This window comes from Pan troglodytes, chromosome 21 (assembly GCF_028858775.2).
Source record: "Pan troglodytes isolate AG18354 chromosome 21, NHGRI_mPanTro3-v2.0_pri, whole genome shotgun sequence".
NCBI lineage: Eukaryota > Metazoa > Chordata > Mammalia > Primates > Hominidae > Pan > Pan troglodytes.
In genome coordinates, this window is record NC_072419.2 from 63,775,958 (window position 1) to 63,798,682 (window position 22,725).

The 22,725-nt window shown below is 44.0% G+C and overlaps 2 protein-coding genes across 6 annotated transcripts in view; both read right to left on the reverse strand.

Moving 5' to 3' along the window:
- Nucleotides 1–3,120: 3,120 nt before the first annotated feature.
- Nucleotides 3,121–3,790, reverse strand: LOC107970066 (putative high mobility group protein B1-like 1). The gene is given in 2 exon segments (XM_016938168.4): nucleotides 3,121–3,536; nucleotides 3,539–3,790. Coding segments are annotated over 2 exon segments (618 nt in total). The 5' UTR covers nucleotides 3,756–3,790; the 3' UTR covers nucleotides 3,121–3,135.
- Nucleotides 3,791–11,814: 8,024 nt separating this feature from the next.
- CTCFL (CCCTC-binding factor like) overlaps nucleotides 11,815–22,725 on the reverse strand; it is a 28,770-nt gene continuing 17,859 nt past the window's right edge. For 2 of the 5 annotated variants that reach the window (XM_054674390.2, XM_054674388.2), the window contains 2 exons: nucleotides 18,091–18,256; nucleotides 11,815–13,350 (listed from right to left, as the gene is read on the reverse strand). In XM_054674390.2, coding sequence (XP_054530365.1) covers nucleotides 13,199–13,350; nucleotides 18,091–18,256 — 318 coding nt within the window. In that variant the 3' untranslated portion in view covers nucleotides 11,815–13,198. Of the gene's footprint in view, nucleotides 13,351–18,090; nucleotides 18,257–21,787; nucleotides 22,682–22,725 lie in introns of those variants that run through there. The other 3 variants (XM_054674391.2, XM_054674389.2, XM_063802663.1) reach the window with 2 other exon arrangements.

The following is a 22,725-nucleotide window of genomic DNA, read 5'->3' on the forward strand; positions in this document are numbered from 1 at the left end:
AAAAAGAAACTGTATAAATAATAAACACCTATTTTAAATATGAAGATATGTCATTTAAATAAAATAGAAATAAGTAAATATAAGTATGTAGAGAGTAAAGAGAAAATAACTAGAATAAAGAAATAGAAATTTTAAAACATGTCCTCAATCTGATAAAGAGTACCTACAAGGGTACTTGATATGATTTTGATTTTCTTCAATTTATTGAGACTTGTTTTGTGGCCTATCATATGGTCTGTCCTGGAGAATGTTCCATGTGCTGGTGAAGAGAGTGTATATTCTGCAGTTGTTGGGTAGAGGGTCCTGTAAATAGCTGTTAAGTCCATTTGTTCTGGGGTATAGTTTAAGTCCATTGTTTCTTTGCTGACTTTCTTTCTTGACGACATGTCTAGTGCTGTCAGTGGAGTACTGAAGTCCCCCACTACTATTTTGTGTTGCCATCGAACTCATTTCTTAGGTCTAGTAGTAATTGTTTTATGAATTTGGGAGCTCCAGTGTTAGATGCATATATATTTAGAATTGTGATATTTTCCTGTTGGACTCATCCTTTTACCATTATATAATGTCCCTCTTTGTCTTTTTTTTCCCCACTGTTGTTGTTTTTAAGTCTGTTTTGTCTGACATAAGAATAGCTACTCCTGCTTACTTTTGGCTTCCATTTGCATGGAATATCTTTTTCCACCCCTCTACCTTAAGTTCTATGTGTTAGGTGAGTCTCTTGAAGACAGCAGATACTTGGTCGGTAGATTTTTAGCCAGTCTGCCATTCTGTATCTTTTAAGTGGAATATTTAGGCCATTTACATTCAAGAAGAGCCTGCATAGCCAAAGCAATACTAAGCAAAAAGAACAACTCTGGAGGCACACATTACATAGTCTTCAAACTATACTACAAGGCCATCCTTATCAAAACAGCATGATTCTGGTATAAAAACAGGTATGTAGACCAATGTAATATAACAGAGAATAAAGAAATAAAGTCCAGTACTTAAAGCCAACTGACCTTTGACAAATCAAACAAAAACATAAAGTGGGGAAAGGACACCCTATTCAACAAATGGTGCCAGGATAATTGGCAAGCCACATGTAGAAGAATGAAACTGGACCCTCATCTCTCACCTTATACAAAAATCAACTCAAGATGGATCAAAGACTTAAATCTAAGGCCTGAAACCATAACAATTCTAGAAGATAATATTGGAAAAACTCTTGTAGACATTGGGTTGGGCAAAGAGTTCATAACCAAGAACCCAAAAGCAAATGCAACAAAAACAAAAATAAATAGATGGGATTTAATTAAACCAAGAAGTTTCTGCACAGAAAAATAAATAATCAGCAGAGTAAACAGGCAACCCACATAGTGGGAGAAAATATTTGTAAATTATACATGTGACAAACGACTAATATTCAGAATCTACAAGGAACTCAAACAAATCAGCAAGAAAAAAACAAATGATCCCATCAAAAAGTGGGTAAAGAACATGAATAGACAATTCTCAAAAAAATATATAAATGGCCAACAAACATGACAAATGCTCAACGTTGCTAATTATCAGAGAAATACAAATTGAAACCACAATGAGATGCCACCTTACTCCTACAAGAATGGCCATCATTAAAAAATAAAAAAAATAGATGTTGGTGTAGATGTGGTAAAAAGGGAACACTTTACTGCTGGTGGGAATGTAAACTAGTATAACTAGTATAACTAGTACGGAGAATCCTTAAAGAACTAAAAGTAGAACTACCATTTGATCTAGCAATCCCAGTACTAGGTATCTAGCCAGAGGAAAAGAAGTCATTATATGAAAAAGACAGTTGCACATGCATGTTTACAGCAGCACAATTTGCAACTGCAAACACATAGAACTGGCCTAAATGCCCATTAACCAATGAGTGAATAAACAAAATGTGGTATATATATGCCATGGAATACTACTCAACCATTAAAAGGAATGAAATAATGGCATTCATAGCAACATGGATGGAGTTGGAGACCATTATTCTAAGTGAAGTAACTCAGGAATGGAAAACCAAATATCGTTATGTTCTCACTTATAAGTGGGAACTAAGCTATGAGGACACAGAGGCATAAGAATGATACAATGGTCTTTGGGGACTCGGTCGAGGGGAAGGGTGAAAGAGGGGTGAGGGATAAAGGACTCCGTATTGGGTACAGCGTATGCTGCTCAGGTGATGGGTGCACCAAAATCTCAGAAATCACCACCAAAGAATTCATCCATGAAACCAAAAATCACCTGTTCCCCAAAAACTCTTGAAATAAAATGTAAAAAACAGTACCTACAAAAACTTACAGCTAGCATCATACTTAATGGCAAAAAACTCAATGATCTTCCACTAAACTGAAAACAAGGCAAAGATGTCCACTCACCGCACTCCTGTTCAACATCATGTCCGAGGTCCTAGCAAGTGCCATATGGCAAGAAAATGAAAACAGACACATACAGTTTGGAAACGGGAAAATAAAACAGTCTCTATTTGCAGATGGCATGATTATCTATACAGAAAACCCCAAGGAATCTACAAATAAACAATTTCAACTCACACGTGAGTTTAGCCAGGCTGCAGGTTACAAGGTCAATGAACAAAAATTAACTATACTAGCACCAAAGAACTGGAAATTGAAATTGCAAAAACAGTACGATTTATTTTTTTATTTTTTTAATAAAAAAATTGTATTTACTTAGAAGCATTCAGAATGTCAACAAAACAGCTGCAACTTTTTTTTTTTTTTGCAATTACAGAGTGGTATTCAGTTAACAGAACAATTATTTCATATAAGCTGCATCAGAGACAACTGAAGATGAAAAAACTACCATCCCCATATATAACTAATTTGTGCTGCGCACCAACAAGAACCCGCTTTAAATTTCCATGCCAATTTACAGCCCCCATACTCTACCAGGCAAGGTTAGTGACTATTGAAAATACCACCAGGACAGGGCCATCTAAAGACACATTTGGTAGTGTGTTAACCATACAAAAAAAAGACACTGTACAGTTTAAAACAAATCTTACACAGCCTTACATTTCAATTTTTTTCTTTAAAAGGAGTGAGTTGTGTACAGGGGGGTTAAATGCTTTAAGACAAGAAAAAAAACTGCGCTAGAACCAACTTATTCATCATCATCTTCATCTTCCTCCTCCTCATCCTCTTCATCTTCCTCATCTTCCTCCTCTTCCTTCTTTTTCTTGCTTTTTTCAGCTTTGACAACTCCCTTTTTTGCTGCCTCAGGCTTTCCTTTAGCTTGATATGCAGCAATATCCTTTTCGTATTTTTCCTTCAGCTTCGCAGCCTTCTTTTCACCAGGCTGCTTGTCATCTGCGGCAGTGTTATTCCACATCTCTCCCAGTTTCTTCGCAACGTCACCAATGGACAGGCCAGGATGTTCTCCTTTGATTTTTGGGTGATACTCAGAGCAGAACAGGAAGAAGGCCAAAGGAGGCCTCTTGGGTGCATTGGGATCCTTGAACTTCTTTTTTGTCTCCCCTTTGGGAGGGATATAGGTTTTCATTTTCTTTCATAATGGGTCTTGTCCGCCTTTGCCATATCCTCAAATTTTCCTTTCTCTTTAGCAGACATGGTCTTCCACCTCTCTGAGCACTTCTTAGAAAACTCTGAGAAGTTGACTGAAGCATCTGGGTGCTTCTTCTTATGCTCCTCCCGACAAGTTTGCACAAAAAATGCATATGATGACACATTGCCTCTCGGCTTCTTAGGATCTCCTTTGCCCATGTTTAGTTATTTTTCCTCAGTGAGGCACAGAGTCGCCCAGTGCCCGTACGGCTCTCACTTGCCCCGGCGCTGTCTCTATGGAGCTCAATGTACTGCAGTGGCTAACAGTACGATTTATAATAGCACTCTCCCCAAAGGAAAATCCACGACAAACTTTGATACAGATCCAACGTCTGTGCAAGATGTCTACGATACATACAAAACAATGATGAAAGAAATCAAAGAAGGCCTAGATGATTGGAGGGTTACACTCTTCTGTTCACGGATTGGGAGATTCAGTATTGTTAAAGTGTAAAATTCTTTCCAAATTGATCTATACATTCATTCCCCCAAAGATCTCAGCAACATTTTCTTTTTGCATAAATTCACAAGTGGATTTGAAAATTTAGATGGAAAGGCAAAGGATTCAGAATCACCAAAAACAACTTTAGAAAAGAAGAACAAAGCTGGAGGACTTGCATTATCTGAGTTTGAGGCTGACTATACGCCGTCATCAAGACAGCCTGGTTCTGATGAAGGACTAGCTTGGGAAAGAATGGAGCTAAAACACCCACACATGTGGCCAATACTTTTTTTTTTTTTTTGAGACGAAGTCTCACTGTAGCCCAGGCTGGAGTGCAGTGGTGTGATCTTGGCTCACGACAACCTCCGCCTCCACGGCTCAAGCCATTCTCGTGCCTCAGCCTCTGAGGAGCAGGGACTACAGGTGTGCGCCACCACACCCAGATAATATTTTGTATTTTAGTAGAGATGAGGTTTCACCATGTTGCCCAGGGTGGTTTCAAACTCCTGAGCTCAGGCGATCTGTCCTCCTCGGCCTCCCAAAGTGCTGGGATTACAGGCGTGAGCCACCGTGCCTGTCAATACATTTTAATACAGCTGCAAAGAGAAGTCAAGGGACAAGGGATAGTTTTTAAAATAAATGGTGCTAAAACGATACATCAACCATGTGTGGAAAAGCGAACCTTGATCCACACCTTGGGTCATAAGCGCTGTTTGGCTCAAAAGGAATCACAGACTTAAATGTAAAACATAACATTGTAAAACTTCCAGAAGTAAACCTGGGAAAAGACCTTCGCAACCTTGAGTTATGCAAAAGATTTCTTAGATAATGACATCAAAAGAATGATTCATTGGTCGGGCGTGGTGGCTCACGCCTGTAATCCCAGCACTTTGGGAGGCCAAGGTGGGTGGATCACAAGGTCAGGAGATCGAGACCATCCTGGCTAACATGGTGAAACCCTGTCTCTACTAAAAATACAAAAAATTAGCCGGGCATGGTGGCGGGTGCGGTGGCGGGCGCCTGTAGTCCCAGCTACTCGGGAGGCTGAGGTAGGAGAATGGCGTGAACCTGGGAAGCGGAGCTTGCAGTGAGCTGAGATCGCGCCGCTGCACTCCAGCCTGGGCGACAGAGCGAGACTCTGTCTCAAAAAAAAAAAAAAAAAAAAAAGAATGATTCATCAAAGAAAAACAGCAGATAAATTAGACTTCATCAAAATTGAAAAAAATTTTGCTGTTTGAAAGACACCATTAAGTGAATGAAAAGACAAGACACAGACTGGAAGAAAATATTTACAAAACATATGTCTGATAAAGAACTTGTGTCCAGAATACATAAATAACTCTCAAACAACCCCGAGTACAAAATGTCAAAAGCTATGAACAGGCACCTCACAGAAACCATCTGCAGATGGCAAATAAGCATGTGAAAAGATTTTCCAAATCATTGGCTATTAGTGAAATGCAAATTAAAACTGCAGTGAGATGTCACTACATGAGTAGTAGAAAGGCTAAAATTAAAAACAAAAACAAGGCCGGGTGCAGTGGCTCATGCCTGTAATCCCAGCACTTTGGGAGGCCGAGGTGGGCGGATCACGAGGTCAGGAGATCGAGACCATCCTGGCTAACATGGTGAAACCCTGTCTCTACTAAAAATACAAAAAAAAAAAAAAAAAAAAAAATTAGCCGCGCATGGTGGGGGGCTCCTGTGGTCCCAGCTGCTCGGGAGGCTGAGGCAGGACAATGGCGTGAACCTGGGAGGCAGAGTTTGCAGTGAGCCGAGATCACAGCCACTGCACTCCAGCCTGGGAGACAGAGCCTGACTCCGTCTCAAAATAAATAAATAAATAAACAGAAAAATAAAAAAATAAAAATAAAAACGAAAACAAAAGTGTGACTGGGCATGGTGGCTCACGCCTGTAATCCCAGCACTTTGGGAGGCCGAGGTGGGTAGATTACTTGAGATCAGGAGTTCAGGACCAGCCTGGCCAACATGGTGAAACCCCGTCTCTACTAAAAATACAAAAATTGGCTGGGCGTGGTGGCACACACCTGTAGTCCCAGCTACTCGGGAGGCTGAGGCAGGAGAATTGCTTGAACCCAGGAGGCAGAGGTTGCAGCCAGCAGAGATCATGCCACTGCACTCCAGCCTGGGTGACAGAATGAGACTCTGTCTAAAAAAAGAAAAAAAAAAAGCCTGACAATGCCAAGTGGTGGCGAATATTTCTGATGGGGCTGTGGGCATGCTTGGACCTTGCTGGTGGGAGTGCAGAGTGGTGCATTCACGTCAGAAGACGGTTTGGCAATTTCGTATAAACATACATCTACCTAGTGACTTAGAAATCTCACCCCTAGGTATTTGCCCAAGGGAAAGAAAAATGTCTGTTTACACAAAACCTGTATGCAAATGTTTATAATGGCTTAATTCATAAACCTCTCAAATTGGAAAGAAAGCCAACGTCCTCGAACTGGTGAATGATAAAGCAATTGTGGAGGGATCAGACAATGGAATATCGCTCAACAACCAAAAGAAAGGAACAGTGAGCCACCAAAGAGCAGGAAGAATCTTGAAGTCATTTGTTGAATGAAAAAAGCCACATGCAAATATATACTGTAGGATTCCAAGTATGTGACATTCTGGAAAAGACAAAACTATATAGGACAATTGAAGCAAAATCCGGTGCTGGGGGCCGGGAGTAGGGGTAGTGCTTGACTACAAAGGAGTATTACAGAACCAAACTGGGGTCTGTTTGCCATAGTCAAACTGGACATTTACACCAAGGTTTCCAGTGATAGGAAGAAAGGTTTTTATTGTAGGGTGTTGAGTATGGAGAACTAGGCAGCTGAATGTTTAAATTCTGACCTCCCCGATGACTTGCAGGTAAGGATTTTTAAAGGTGGGTGGAAAGTAACAGTTATAGGCAAAATTATAAATTAATAAAGAAGGTTCTATTGTTGGTTGGTTTAGACTTAAAAGGGCCAGGATGTCTTCAAGTGTAGGCTTACAGGTTGTAGATGGATTCAAAGGTTTTCTGATTTGCAATTGGTTAAGGAAGAGAAGCTTTGTTTAACGATCTGGGGTCAGTAGAAAAATGTTCCCTGGCTAGGGGGAGTGACCGCTTAGAACAAAGGATGATGAATAAAGTTTAGTTTTTACTTTTCTTAAATTTGAGGTTTATGTGTCTGGATCTGTCTGATGGGAGATCTTAGAGGGGTTCTGAGGTTTTGAACGACTCAGTAACACAGGTTGAGGTGTGTCTTTGGGTTTTACAGGGAAAGTAAACATTTTGGGGACTTCTTCAACTTTTTTAGTTATTGTCTTAGCTTATTATTTTGTTTTAGCAAGTTCTTTACTTTTGGGGCTAGCTAGGTGTCTGGATTTCTTTTTGAAGGAACTCAGGGCTTTTTATGTGTGGGGTCCACAGGCCCCTAAAAAGGGGATCCCTGTTCTAATTTTGGGATCACAGTCGGATGCCTGGGGTGATGGAGGTGCCCCGTGTCTTGGTTGCAGCGGTGATTACGTGACCATTCATTTGTCAAAACTCATAGATACTTAAAAGGGGGAGTTTTACTGTATGTAAGTTATATCTCAGAAAAGTTTTTTAAAGACTTAAAAATATGTAAAACAATGCATTGTTGGAAAATTGCACTAAGAAGAATTCTGCTTTGCACTTCACTGAGCTCAAAAGCTGCGTGAGGAAACTCACTTCTGTTTGCCCAAGTGGAGGCCTCACCTTCTCACGACTGATTTCTGATTCTTTATGGAATTAAAAAAACATATCTATCAGGAACTATCTACCTGTCTGCATCCATCCATCCAAACATCTGAAGTCATCCTACTCATGGCAATACATGGTAAGGATAATTTTTAAAAAGCACCAGTTGCTCTTATTTGGAAATGGGTCCGTATCACCAAAGGTGGAATATTACCCAGATATAAGACCAAACAAGCTCCAAACAAACTCGCAGAGTCAGACAGATGAGTTGATGAATCCTGCCCACACTCCACGTGACTGCATTTGCCTCCAGGTGGAAGAGGAAACTGTGTAGTCAGACCCCCAGTCTTCTTGCTGCCTCCCTCCAGTCCCCCGGGCCTTGCCTGGCCACTGCAAACCTGGGGTCTCATTGGCTCCCCTCCCATGTCACCTGGGCATGCAACTGTGCTGGTCACTCCATGGAGGAGGCCTGGCAAATTCCACAGCATGGGTCATGTGTCACTTCCAGAGGCTCTGGAACAAAGACTGGGTGACAGGCCAGCAGAGAGATGCTGAATTGCTCTTTTGGGTTGAACCACCCAGAATAAAATGCTAAGGGCCTGGCTACTGAGAGAATCTCCGGTTTTTCGAACATCTGTGAAAGCAGGAGGTTAAGGCTGCAGTGCCTGAGGCTGCTTGCACCACTGCGCTCCAGCCTGAGTGACACAGCAAGACCCTATCTCAAACAAAAAAACTCTTTAATTGTGCCACAGTGGATGAAAGCTGGCTGCAGAGTTCATATAGAAAGGCTGCTAATAGCTCCTCTCAGCCTCCTGAGTAGCAAGGACCACAGTCACTTGTCACTGCACCCAGCTAATTTTTTAAGTTTTTATTTTCTGTAGCAATGGGGTGTCCCTATGTTGCCCACGTTGGTCTTGAGCTCCTGGGCTCAAGCTATCCTCCTGCCTCTGCTCCCAAAGTGCTGGGTGCCTGGTCTCAATTAAGATTTTTTATTTTTTTGAGACAGGGTCTCATTCCGCTGCCCAGGCTGAAGTGCAGTGAGGTCATTAAGGCTCACTACAGCCTCAACCTCCCTGGCTCAGGTGATCCTCCCACCTCAGCCCCCTGAGTAGCTAGGACTATAGGTGCATACCACCACATCTGGCTAGTGTGTGTGTGTGTGTGTGTGTGTGTGTGTGTGTGTGTGTGTATATATATATATATATATTTTTTTTTTTTTTGTAAAGACATGGTTTCACCATGTTGCCCAGACTGGTCTTTAACTCCTGGACTCAAGCAACCCTGCCCGCCTTGGTCTTCCAAAGTGCTGGGATTACAGGCATGAGCCACCAGACCCAGCCTAATTAAGTTTGTTGATGGCACTTTTTGTCCTGACACAGCGCAGTGAGCATCCCATATAGTAATCGATCTGCCATGCACAGAAAAATAAACATATGCATCTTAAAATGCTAAATTATGCATACTTTAAAAGATAATGATTTAAAGGAACCAGGTTCATAATCACACCCATGCCTTGGAAATGGTTCAAAAGTTACTAAAAATAGCATAAACTAGGCTGCCACTTAAAATCTGTGTTTATCTGATACTGTCAATTAAAAATAAACTGCAGTGAAAGCATGAGGAGATGCGGAAAGTCGATTTGATAAGCCAAATGTCCCGAGGCTTGAATGGAACATATTTAAGCAGAACTAACAATGCCCTTTAGTGACTAATAGTCATAAAGAATGTATTTACAGGGACTATTCAATGGTTATCAGAAAAAAAATTAAACATTTATACTGGAAATAATATCTGGAAAATATCTTGCCATTTTCAAAAGGTAGGCTGTCAAACTTTATCATATAAAATGACTTCAGTTTCATCACGCCTATCCAGCCTTTTCGGTGACTGATCTCAAACAATAGAGGCTGTTAACATGCATCAGCCAGGTCTTAGGTTTGTTTAAAAGCCATCCTTTATATAGTAAAACTGTTGTCAAACAATGTTGTAATTTAAACACCCCCTCCCTGCAAAACAGAGATGTTACACTGTGCAAGAGGTGTACATTCCGGAATTATTTCCTGCTGGATCTCAAAACTATTTTAAGCAAAAGCATGTCACTCACCAAGCATTCACGAACTCAGAGCCAACTAGTGTCCTCACTCCCAGGTTTTGCAAAGGTCCCTTCTCTTCCTTGGCAAGGAAAAAATGTTCTCTTTCTGTATCGCGGAATTAATAAAATTGCCAAGACTTTGCTATAACTTTCCGTGCTTCCTACTCTCGAATAGTGAACCTGTCTCAATATTGGAAAAGACAGAAGCGACTGCCCTCTTGCGGGCACTATTGTCACTGCATCTATTTTGGTATCAAAGGCACTAACTGCACTTGAGGACCAGGTGTTTCACCTGCTTGCCAGGTGTGGGTGAGAGTCACGCACATAACTGAGTAGGTATTGATCATCTCATCTGAATTTTGTTCTACATATCAACAGGTGTTGCACACACGAAACACTGCAACTATTTATAAAAGTGTGCTTATAGGAGCTTTCATCTTGAGACGGAGTCTCACTCTATTGCCCAGGCTGGAGTGCAGTGGCGCGATCTCGGCTCACTGCAACCTCCGCCTCCCGGGTTCAAGTGATTCTCCTGCCTCCGCCCCTCAAGTAGCTGGGATTGCAGGCACCTGTCATCACGCCCGGCTAAATTTTATATTTTTAACAGAGATGGGATTTCACTATGTTGGCCAAGCTGGCCTCAAACTCCTGACCTCAGGTCATCCACCTGCCTCGGCCTCCCATAGTGCTGGGATTACAGGAGTGAGCCACTGCACCCGGCCTAGGAGTTTTATTTATTTATTTAAAACAGTGTTTAGATACCAACTTGGCTTGCATTTTCAAACATGTTTATGTTATCTGTTTTTGAAATTAACATACATTTGGTTGTAGTAAAATACATGATATAGTTTGGATATTTGTCCCTGGCCAAAGCTCATGTTGAATTGTAATCCCCAATGTTGGAGGTGGGGCCTGGTAAGAGGTGACTGGATCACGGGGGCGGCTTCTTAGGAATGATTTAGCACCATCCCCTTGGTGCTGTCCTCATGACAGTGGCAGTTCTCAAGGAATCTGGTCGTTCAGAAGAGTGCGGCACCTCCCCCTCTCTCGCTCCTGCTTTCACCATGTGACGCGCCTACTCCCTCTTCGCCTTCCGCCTTGATTGTAAGTTTCCTGAGGCCTCCCCAGAAGCCAGGCAGATACCAACATCATTCTTCCTGTACAGCCTGCGGAACTATGAGTCAATTAAAACTCTTTTCTTTATAAATTACCCAGTTTCAGGTATTTCTTTATAGCAATGTGAGAAAGGACTAATACTACATAAAATTTACCATTTTAGCTATTTTTAAATGTATGGCTCAGTGGAATGATTAGGTAGATTCACACTGTTGTGGGGCCATCACCATGACTGATCTCCAGAACTCTTTCTTCATCCCAAATAAACTGTGTCCACTAAACACTAACTCTCCATTCTCCCTCACCCCTCAGTGCTTGGCAAACAAACATCACTTTACCGTCTGTCTCTATGACTCTGACTATTCTAGATACCTCCTATAAGTAAGATCATATAATACTTGTCCTTTTGTGACTAGCCGATTTCACTCAGCATAACGTCCTCAAGGTTCCCCCATGTTGTAGCATGTGTGAGGGTCTCCCTCCTTTTGAAGGCTACATAATATTCCACTGCATGTATATACCACATTTTGTTTACCCATTTACCCGTCCATGGAATTTGGGTTGTTTTCATCTTTGACTATTTTGAAAAATGCTGCTATGAACATAGGTGTGCAAATACCTCTTTCAGACTCTGCTTTTAGTTCTTCTGGGTATACGGTCTATCTGGAAGTGGGACTGGTGGGTCAGATACTCATTCTATTTCCATTTTTTTTTTTTGAGAAACTGCCATACTGCTTTCCCCAGTGGCTGCACCATTTAACATTCCCACCAACAGTGCACAACGGTTCCAATTTCTCCACATTCTCTCCAGACAAAGAAGATGTTTTTAAAGACCAATGCTGACATATAACAAATATAGCAATTTTAAGTCATTTCATTTTATTGAATTATGTAAAACATCTTTAAATAACAGTAAAAAAATTAAGAAACCATTGCACAAATTCAGTCACAATGATGGCATACTACAGCCCACAGAATTTAAATCTCATGTGAGTTGAGTTGAATTAATTTGCTGGTACAAAGAGAATATAATGCTCTTCCTGCTGGGAAATTATTTCTACATATTCACATTGTATAGGGATTCTGAACTTGTGATATTTTCAATAAAAGGTCCATATCTTAAGAATTTGAATTTAGGGCTTATCAATGATCTTGAAATACAGGAGTGGAGACAGGTTGGCAGCAAAACAAACTGCTCAACTAAGCAATGAAGAAAAATCTGGCTCTGTATACAGATAGAAAGTAATTTCAAGTGTTAAAGAGGCGTCTCTCATGCTGCTCGAGGGTGGAAAAATCTTGTCAACTGGCAAAAGGGAAATACTCACTAATCACTGGGCATTATGAAAAAGTACAAATTCCTTACAGGTACACATTTGCCTTATCTGATTTTATGTTTCTTCTCACTCTGCCAATTATTTTAAAAATATAAAAAGAGTAGTTTTAGCAGAAAAAAGGGTTATGGAGTGAAATACTAATAAGCAATAATGGAATGTAACCAGGGCAATTTCATACCTGCCAAGGAGCATAATTAAAAGAGAATACAAAAATCTAAAGGTGAACCTTGCTCCTATACCAAAGTAAAATCGATTTATTCCTTATTTTCTAGTCTAATCTAGTATTTCATTTCCTACTCAGTTTTCCTTTTTATAAGAGTAAAACATTTTTTGGTTGAATTTAGAACTAATTAAAAGCATTATGGTAGCTTTAAATTTTGTAGAAAATTCATTTGTATAAAAACATTTGTGTTTAATGTTTAAAACCATATATTATTAGAAATATCATGGGTGTATATAATGCAACATAAAAATGTCCAGCTTTGACTGTGGAAGCACTAGCTGGTCTAGACTATTTTGAAATATCCAAAAATCACTACTCACTCATTGTGGGCCACCTTGCCAATATCAAGTGAATGAATCCATAGGTTTGAGGTGTTACCCTCTCATTCAAGGTTTAAAACTTTTATAAAATACCTGCAATGTTTCTTTGAAATATCCAGCTACAAACAGGAGAACAATTCTAGACACTACCTCAAACTTGTGTCATCCATTGTCATGAACTTAATTGTTTCAAAGAAAATGCTAAAAATTTCTAACTTGCTTTAGGAATTAGGGGCAGTGAACATGCAACCTGACTCTCTCTCACTTATCCATCGTGTTGAGGAGCATTTCACACCTTAAATGCTCAAAACTTCTAACTTGCTTTAGGAATTGGGGGCAGTGAACGTGCAACCCGAATCCCTCTCACTTATCCATCATGTTGAGGAGCATTTCACAGGTCACGCCTTCATCCACTTCCTCTTTGACTCTGGCTGTGGTTTCTCTGCAGGCGACAGGAAACATCTCTCCTGGGAACTGTTCTCCCTTCGTGGTGGAAGCCTCCTCAGCAGCAGCTTCTTGAGAAAAAGTCCAGGATGAGCAAATTTATCAGAAAGCTAAGGAATTGGAATTTAGAAACTGTGCAAATATATTTTGGAAACCATCACTTAAATTTGAACACGGCAGTAAGCATGTTAGAAAACAATCTAATTGATAAGATGGTACTATTCTGATCTCAACTACTGCCTTCAGTCAGGGCTTCTTAGCCTCAGCGCTACAGACGTTTGGGGCCAGAGAGCTGTCTGCTGGGGGCAGGGCGCTGTTCTGGGCACTGTAGGATGTTAGCAGCGACCCTGGCCTCTACCACTAGATGCCAGTAGCACCCTCCTCTCCAGCTGCAAAAACCATAAAAATGTCTCCAGACATTGCCAGTGTCCCCTGAAGGTGACGGGGGGGGGGGGGGGGGACGGGGACAGAGTCATTCCCAGCTGGCATCAGCTGCTATAGGTGAATGTGGATCTTACAGATTTATATCGAGGCGGATCTCAGAGATTTATATCGTGGCTGAGCTGCTCACCTAAGTCTTGTCCCAGTACCCGTGTAATGATGCTGCCTACATGAAGAAAGCCAGTTGCCTGCAGGACATTTGTCCCTTTGGCCAATCGACATATACTGAGTACTGATTCTGGGTTGCACGTTCTGCTAGGGATGCTGGGGCCAACGCCAGGCGTGTATCCATAACCTGCTCCCCCTCCAGCAGCTCAGGAGCCAGTCTGCACAACTTAGTGGGTTTAAAACAGACCACTGTGAGCCGACCCATATTCAACCCTCTACTGTCCCCAACCTTTTCAGTACCAGGGAACACTCTTGTGGAAGACAATTTTTCCATGAACTGGTTGGGGTGTGGGGGTTGGTTGTGGGATGGTTCAAGCACATTACATTTCTTATGTACTTTATTTTTATTATTACATTGTGATATATAATGAAATAATTATACAGCTCACCATAATGTAGAATCAGTGGGAGCCCTGGGCTTGTTTTCCTGCATCTAGACAGTCCCATCTGGGGGTGATGGGAGACAGTGACAGATCGTCGGGCATTAGATTCTCGTAAGGAGTGTGCAGCCTAGATCCCTTGCACGTGCAGAGTTCACAACAGGGTTCACACTCATGAGAATCTAACGCTGCCGCTGATCTGACAGGAGGCGGAGCTCAGGCGGTGATGCGCGCGATGGGGAGCGGCTGTCAATACAAAGCTTCACTCCCTCACCCACTGCTCACCTCCTGCTGGGAGGCCCAGTTCCTAACAGCCCACAGGTCCACGGCTGGGGGGTTGGGGAGCCCTGCTCTACTCATTTTCCAAATTACTTTCCCAAACATCCACAGAGCGCCACACTGAAGAACGTGACTGTCTCATGTTCTAACTTGTCTGAGGATATTTTTGTCCATGCTTCCTTGAAGTATTTTTTTTTTTTTTTTTTTGGTGGATGGAGGGAGATAAGAAGACCCAGTTCTTGGATATGAAAAGAAACACTGAGATCCACAAAACTGGTGCCATCAGGCCAGGCACAGGGGCTCATGCCTGTAATCCCACCACTTTGGGAGGCCGAGGCGGGCAGATCACTTGAGGTCAGGAGTTTGAGACATGGTAAAACCCCATCTCTACTAAAAATAATAGAACAATTAGCCAGGCGTGGTGGCGGGCATCTGTAATCCCAGCTCCTTGGGAGACTGAGGCATGAGAATCACTTGAACCCAGGAGGCAGAGGTTGCGGTGAGCTGAGATCATACCTGGAGTATAAAGTGAAACTCTGTCTTAAAAAAACAAAAACAAAAACTGGTGCTAACAGATAGTCACCCATCGAGATCTGTCAATGAACTGGAGGTGCTGCGTGCTGGTGTACCGGCAGAGCAGACACAGAAGTGAGACAATTGTCTGGATAACACAGGCTACAAAGATCCTGAAATGCAGATTAAGTCATATTTTTTGCCAGGTTATTTGCCTTAATTCACACTTGCTTTGGATATGACCGCTGACCATCAAAAATATGAAAAAAGTTTGTATATGTACAATTCTTATCATCAGTTTTTAAGCCTATAAGAACCTTCTCAACTCTTCTCCACAGCAAAAATGTCACCGACTGAGGGTGACATGTTCAAAATTCACCCCAAATCATTTGGTCTTCTGGAGGTTTAAGAGATAATTAACAACAACAAAAAACCAAAAACCAAACCAAAACCAAACAAAAACAAAACAAAACCACTACATTTAGGTGTCAAGGTGTGGAGAACTGCACAAGTGTCCTTCAGGTGCGGAATCAGCGGGGAAGTCACGTTTCTCCAGGGACCCTTTAGGATCTGACTTAAACTCAGAGCCGAGGCGGCCAGTCGCCCGGCCTTGGGTTTCTACAATGCGCGCTGATGAACTGAGGGTCAAATCTCACCGGTCTGTCTTCTCCAGTAAAGGACTGTGCTTACTATTCACTCGTTTATTCAACAAGTGGTGACTTCACGAGCAATGCTGAGGCCAGGCCTAGTGCCAGGAGCTGGGGACGGACCCGATGGGCCAGGCCCGCCTTGGAGGAGCCTGCGGTGCCCTGCATGTGGGAATCCGGCACTTATGAAAGAACCAAATAAGCGTGAAGTGCGCAGGAGGGGCAGCGCAGGACCAGGTGGGTGGTCGTGCGAAGTGCTTTTATTTTTCTGAAGACACGGAGCATGTTTAAGGCTGATAGGAAAGAGCAGGCCTGCAGGGGTGAGTTGGCTGAGGAGGGTGGGTGGGGGACATAAAGCTGCTCATCTGGGGGGTGGGTTCCAGACTCAGAGTCAGAAGGGGCCTTAGATGGGAGGGGTGGCTCCTCCAGCCCCTTCCTCCATTAAAAAATGTGAAAAATGATATTTTACAACATCATTGGTGTAAAGGAATCCAAATGGAATGCAGGCTGCATTCATTGCTTGATACCCATCAGTGAGACACTGGTTTTTCTTCTGATCTGCCCCTATGAGCACTGTGGACAGCCCTGTGCCCTGCGGGGCCGGATGGAGAAGCCCCAGGAGCTGGCGGAGGATGGCGGGAACTCCAGCTGGGAGTGGGATGACACAGGAATGCCGGGGCAGCGGGCAGCAGAGCCCATCTGCTGGTGCAGAGTCAGTGAGGCCTCCACCCAGAGGGAGGGAGGCAGGGGCTGGGAGTTTGGGATGAAGGTGCTCACTGGAAATCAGCGGAAAAGTTATTGGTGCTGAGGTTCAGAATGAGGGCTCTGGGCACCTGGGCAGGCTCGTCCCCACCCTGTGATGGAGCTCTCTCCCTGTCAGATGGATGACAGTGCCCCCTGCAGAGGCCTGTGGTCATGATAAGAAGGGACTTGCATGAGCTCAGTGGTAATTGCTGATGCCTGGAGGAGAAAGGAGGGTGCTCTGCGCATTGTTCAGTGTGCACAATTCTGGAGAGTTCCAACTGAGCTGAGCAATGGGGCACTGCCTGGGACCCCTCAGTCTCACCAGTTCCCTGCCACGCAGGGCCTGGCTGTGTGACGCAGGCATGGGAAAGGCAGGCCAGGGGCACACCCAGGCTTAGGGCTTTGCCAGATGGTGAGACGCAGAGAAAGAGTGGGGGAGTGCTGCCTGTGGACAGAGCGACTGGAACCAGGGACCCAGAACCGACTCCACACAGAGGGAGTGGGAAGGACTGCAGGAAGCCCGCTTTTACCTGAGTTTCAGATACATGATGAACATTTTTTTTTAGTATAAGTATATCCCAAATAGTGCATGGGACACATTTACACAATGATTCACTGTGTATCTGAAATTCAGATTGAGCTGGGCATCCTCTATCTGATCTGGTAACTCTTGAGGAAAGGCAGGTGGAGGGCGACCGTCATCTGTGGGAACATTCGCAAGGCAGGGACTGAGTCTGGAATCAGAATGTGGGGTATTTGCTTGTGCCGTAAAAGTCTGGACAGTTTCCAGTCATCTACGGTTCTAAGGTTCTCAGAGGAAAGGAATGGAGAAGGTGAACAGTGCAGGTGTTCACCTGTGCAGGTGTCAGGTTGGGCCCTCTTACAGCAGAGCCATTCACAGGACACACAGGACAGGGCCCAGCTTCAGCCAACCTAGGAACTCACTTCAGCTCCCAGAGGCCAGAGGACGAAGACTGTGATGGCTGTGGGGGCTGAATGGTGACCCCTAAAAGGATATGTCCATATCCTAAGCCCCATAGCTGACCTCCTTTTTTCAAAAGAAGTCCTAAATCCTAAATGATAAATGTCTTTGTAAGAGGCAGAAGAGAAGGCCCACACACAGAAGAGAGGAGAGAGCGAGGAAAAGACAGAGGCAGAGACTGGAGGATGTGGCCACAAACTGAGGAATGGCGGAGCCACCAGAGCTGCAAGAGGCTAGGAGGGACCCTCCCCTAGGTCCCCCGAGGGAGGGCGGCCCTGCCCACACCTGGATTGAGGATTTCTGGCCTCTAGAGCTATTTGAAAATCAATTTCTGTTGTCCCAAGCCACTCAGCTTGTGGTCATCTATTGCAACAGCCCAGGACAGTCCCTGTAGCTGCAGGCGACAGTCCAATGCGATGGAAGAGGGCTCCTCGGGGTGGGGGCCACACATGGACCTGCGTGGGGCTCTCACACTGACTTTCTCACGCTATGCTCACTGCCATTCTGAGAGATCTGGCACAAGCCACCTTGCAGGACCGACTGGTGGACAAATAGGGGCTCTGGACACATCCCCTGGACAGTAACACTCGGCACCCAGGATAGTCACAACCAGAAAATCACTGAGGCGGTAAAAACAAATCTGCGTAAAATCAGTACCGTCTCCATTCGCGGCTTCCTTCCATCCCTTCGCAGCTTCCTTCTGACCCTTTGTGGCTTCCTTCAGGATGGTCTGCTTCCTCTTTCTTGTTCTTCTTCCTTTTCCTGAAGCAGCCGACTTTGCTTCCCCTGATCCACACTTCTCCGAATGTCTGTGCAGGTTAATCTGTCGGAGAATTGACACAGAACACACAAGGCGAGTGAGATGGGGCAGGGACCCCTCTCAGGGGCCTGTGGGGACCCCAAGCATGGAAAGAAAGAAAAATCCTGAGTTCTTTCGAGGGAAATTCCACACACCTCGCTAGCCCTAAGAAGTAAATAAGCAACTTGATAAGCAAGAAGGTAATAGGAGGCCAGGCACTGTGACTCGCATATGTAATCCCAGTACTTTAGGAGGCCCAGGAGGGAGGGCTGCTTGAGCCCAGGAGTTTGAGACCAGCCTGGGCAACAACAGTGAGACCCTGTCTCTACAAAAGATAAAACATAAAAAGTTAGCCAGCTGTGGTGGCATGTGCCTTGAGATCCCAGCTACTCATGAGGCTGAGGTGGGAGGATTGCTTTAGCCCAGGAGGTCGAGGCTGCAGTGAGCTGACTGTACCACTGCACTCCAGCCTGAGTGACAGAAAAAAAAAAAAAAGAAAGAAAAGAAAAGGTGATAGAAACCTAAAACAATAGCCAAGGAAGCTACACTCAGGATGTTTGGGGCACTCGCCCAGGCTGGAGTGCAGTGGCGCCATCTCGGCTCACTGCAAGCTCCGCCTCCTGGGTTCACGTCATTCTCCTGCCTCAGCCTCCCAAGTAGCTGGGACTACAGGCACCCGTCACCACGCCCGGCTGATTTTTTATATTTTTAGTAGAGACGGGGTTTCACCGTGTTAGCCAGGATGGTCTCGATCTCCTGACGTTGTAATCTGCCCACTTCGGCCTCCCAAAGTGCTGGGATTACAGGCATGAGCCACTGCACCCGCCCCCCCTCTCCTTTTGTTTTTTGAGATGGGAGTCTCGCTCTGTCACCCAGGCTGGAGTGCAGTGGCATGGTGTCAGCTCACTGCAACCTCTACTTCCCAGGTTCAAGCGATTCTCCTGCCTTAGCCTCCCAAGTAGGTGGGACTATAGGCGAGTGCCACCACACCCAGCTAATTTTTGTTATTTTTAGTAGAGACAGTGTTCCACCATGCTGGCCAGGCTGGACTCAAAACTCCTGACCTCAAGTGATCCACCTGCCTTGGCCTCCCAAAGTGCTGAGATTACAGGCGTGAGCCACCGCACTGGCCAAGATAACATCCTAACATCCGTCCCTGAGTTGTTTTTTAGAAACCTGGCTCTTTACCAAACAGGTCCACCGGCAGGGAGACCTAAGATAAGGAGGACCTGGGGGCTGAAATCTGACCACTGCTAAATTTGTTCTAATTTTGTTCTTAATTTCCTCCTGAGAGGCCTAGAGGAGGTCATGCCCCGTGAACCAGAGCTAATACTCTTTTCTCAAAATTTTAAACAAAACTTCTCTTCCTTAACCAATTGCAAACCAGTCTCTGAATCTACCTACAACCTGTAAGCCCTTGCTGCAAGATATCCTGCCCTTTTAGGGCAAGGTATCCTCCATGCGCTGATTTATAATTTTGTCTGTAGCTTCTGCTTCCTTGGCACCCTGCAAATAAACTCCTGCTGCAAACTGTGGTGTGGATATCTGGTCTTACTGCACCAGGCAAGCAGACCCCAGTTTGGTTCTATAACAAGAGTCGGCTTCCCCAAAGGCACTGAAAAATGCACAGTTAAAGAGATGGGCTTTGGGAAAACTGTGGGTAGCATGCACCTTTGATAATCTTGTGCAAAAACGATGACTTCTTAAAGGTGACCCTTTCTGTTGTGCTTAGGTCTAGCCAAAAGCTAGCTTGCTTTAAGTATTTTTTTTAAATAATAGAAATCAATGAGAAGACAAAATTTATTTATTTATTTATTTATTTTTTGAGACGGAGTCTTGCTCTTTCGTCTAGGCTGGAGTGCAGTGGCACGATCTCTGCTCACTGCAAGCTCCGCCTCCCGGGTTCATGCCATTCTCCTGCCTCAGCCTCCCGAGTAGCTGGGACTACAGGCGTGTGCCACCACGCCCGGCTAATTTTTTGTATTTTTTAGTAGAGATGGGGTTTCACCATGTTAGCCAGGATGGTCTCAATCTCCTGACCTCGTGATCCGCCCGCCTCGGCCTCCCAAAATGCTGGGATTACAGGCGTGAGCCACCGCGCCCGGCCTTAAAATTTATTTTTCTAGAATGTTTCTACTCTCTAAAGTGAAGACTGATGTTGAACCAAAAATTCAATACATCAGTCAATTTTATAACCATCAACTACATACCATAAAGGTTTTACTTTTCTGTTAGCTACTCTCTTGAAGCTACTGAGCAGAGGTCATGGGTGGCAGTTATGAAACTGTATACAACATTCAGGAATAAAAGCCAAAGACTTCCCCTAGTCAAGCCTACTCGTGACATAGTCTCATCTAACAAACACTCAGGATAATCTTAAGTCAGAAAATTTTCACTTTTTGAAAAGGTCCCAGGCAAAAGTAAAAAAACTGGCAACAGGTGTTGAAATTTGCAAATTATGTGAAACATCCCGCCTGATTCCCATTTTGACTTTCCCACTGTGCTTAACAGGACTGTCTGCGTTTATGATGGAAGAAGGAAGAATTTACACATAATGGGGGTGATGGAACAGGTTGTTTAAACTTCTTCCATTTTATGCTTAGACACTGGGGTTGGCAAACGACAACCAGTGGGTCAAATCTGGCTGCCAACTGTTTGTGAAAGCAAGTTTTACTGGAACACAGCCATGTCTATTCATTTACACACTGCATCCACAGCTGCTTCCATGACACAAGGGCAGACTCAAGAAGTCGTGGCAGAAACTGATTTGCGTTGCCCTGGTGATTAATGACGCTGCGCTTACTGGCCACCTGTATGTCTTCTTTGGAGAAAGGTCTATTTAGATACTTTAACTGTTTTGTTTTGTTTTTTCCTGAGACAATCTCGCTCTGTTGCCCAGGCTGGACTGTAGTGGCACAATCTCAGCTCACTGCAACCTCCACCTCCTGGGTTCAAGCAATTCTCCTGCCTCAGCCTCCTGAGCAGCTAGGATTACAGGCATGTGCCACCACGCCCAGCTAATTTTTGTATTTGTAGTAGAGATGGGGTTTCATCATTTTGGCCAGGCTGGTCTTGAACTGCTGACCTTGTGATCCACCTGCCTCTGCCTCCCAAAGTGCTGGGATTACAGGTGTGAACCACCGCGCCTGGCCTAGATACTTTACCTGTTTTTCATTGGGTATCTGTCTATTTACTGAGTTATAAGAGTTCTTTTTGTATTTTAGACACAAGTCCAAATATGCTTTCTTGAATCGGAATTTCAAAAATTTTATGTTCTGAGGGACTGCATGAGGCGGACTTGTTCTTTTCTCTACATTTTTATTTCTTGCACCAAAGAGCAGTTTTTTCTCTTTAGAATTCTACTCGTTAATTTTAACTCTTCACAATTTTTGCATGAGCAATGGTGTTTTGGGAGCACTGCCACAGCTTTTATTTGAAATTTTAAACTAATAGGGTTGACATTCCAGAACTATCCCACTGTGCTACTCAGAAAAACACAACTACACTACTGTTTTAAGAAGAAATATTTAAAAAAAAATAGTCAACTTCAGGAAATTCAACTTTTATAAAACTTTTATAAAGTTAGGCTGAAGCCTACATGGTCCAAGGATCTAGCTAGCCATGTGCAGTGGTTTTTAAATGTCCTGAAATTCTTTGATGCTGTTCCTTTCAAAAGAAACTTCATTCCCCACTCCTTGAGTGTGGATGGGACTTCATGGTTCATTTCTTGTGACTAGAAGTAATGTGCCACTTTTTTTTTTTTTTTTTTTTTGAGACAGAGTCTTGCTCTGTCACCCAGGCTGGAGGCCAGTGGCGCAATCTCAGCTCACTGCAACCTCTGTCTCCTGGGTTCAAGTGATCCTCCCGTCCCAACCACCCAAGTAGCTGGGATTACAAGCGTGCACTACCACGCCTAGCTAGTTTTTTTTTTGTTTTTGTTTTTGTTTTAAAGTAGAGACAGGGTTTCACCATGTTGGCCAGGCTGGTCTTGAGCTCCTGGCCTCAAGTTATCCACCTGCCTTGGCCTCCCGAAGTACTGGGATTACAGGTGTGAGCCCCCACACCTGGCTGTTGTGCCGCTTTTAGGACTAGACTGCAAAAGGCACCATGGCTTCCTACTTGCACTCTCTCACTTGCTCTGAGTCAGGAGGACACTCAAGCAGCCCTGCAGAGAGGTCCCTGTAGCAAGGAACTGAGGCCGGTGCCAGCAGTTGTGTGGCGGAGCTGTCCTGGAAGTGGATCCTCTGGCCCCAGTCCAGCCTTCGGATGATGCAGCCCTGGCAGACATCCTGACTGCAGCCTCAGGAGTGGCCCTGAGCCAGGACCACCCAGTTCAGTCACTTCCGAGTTCCCAACCCAGAGAATCTGTCAGGTGATAAATGTTTGTGGTTTTAAGCCACTCCATTTTGAGGTAATCTGTCATGCAGAAATAGATAACTAATACAACACCTAAAAGAATAAAACCATAAATGTATTGCTTAGTCCAGTACCAA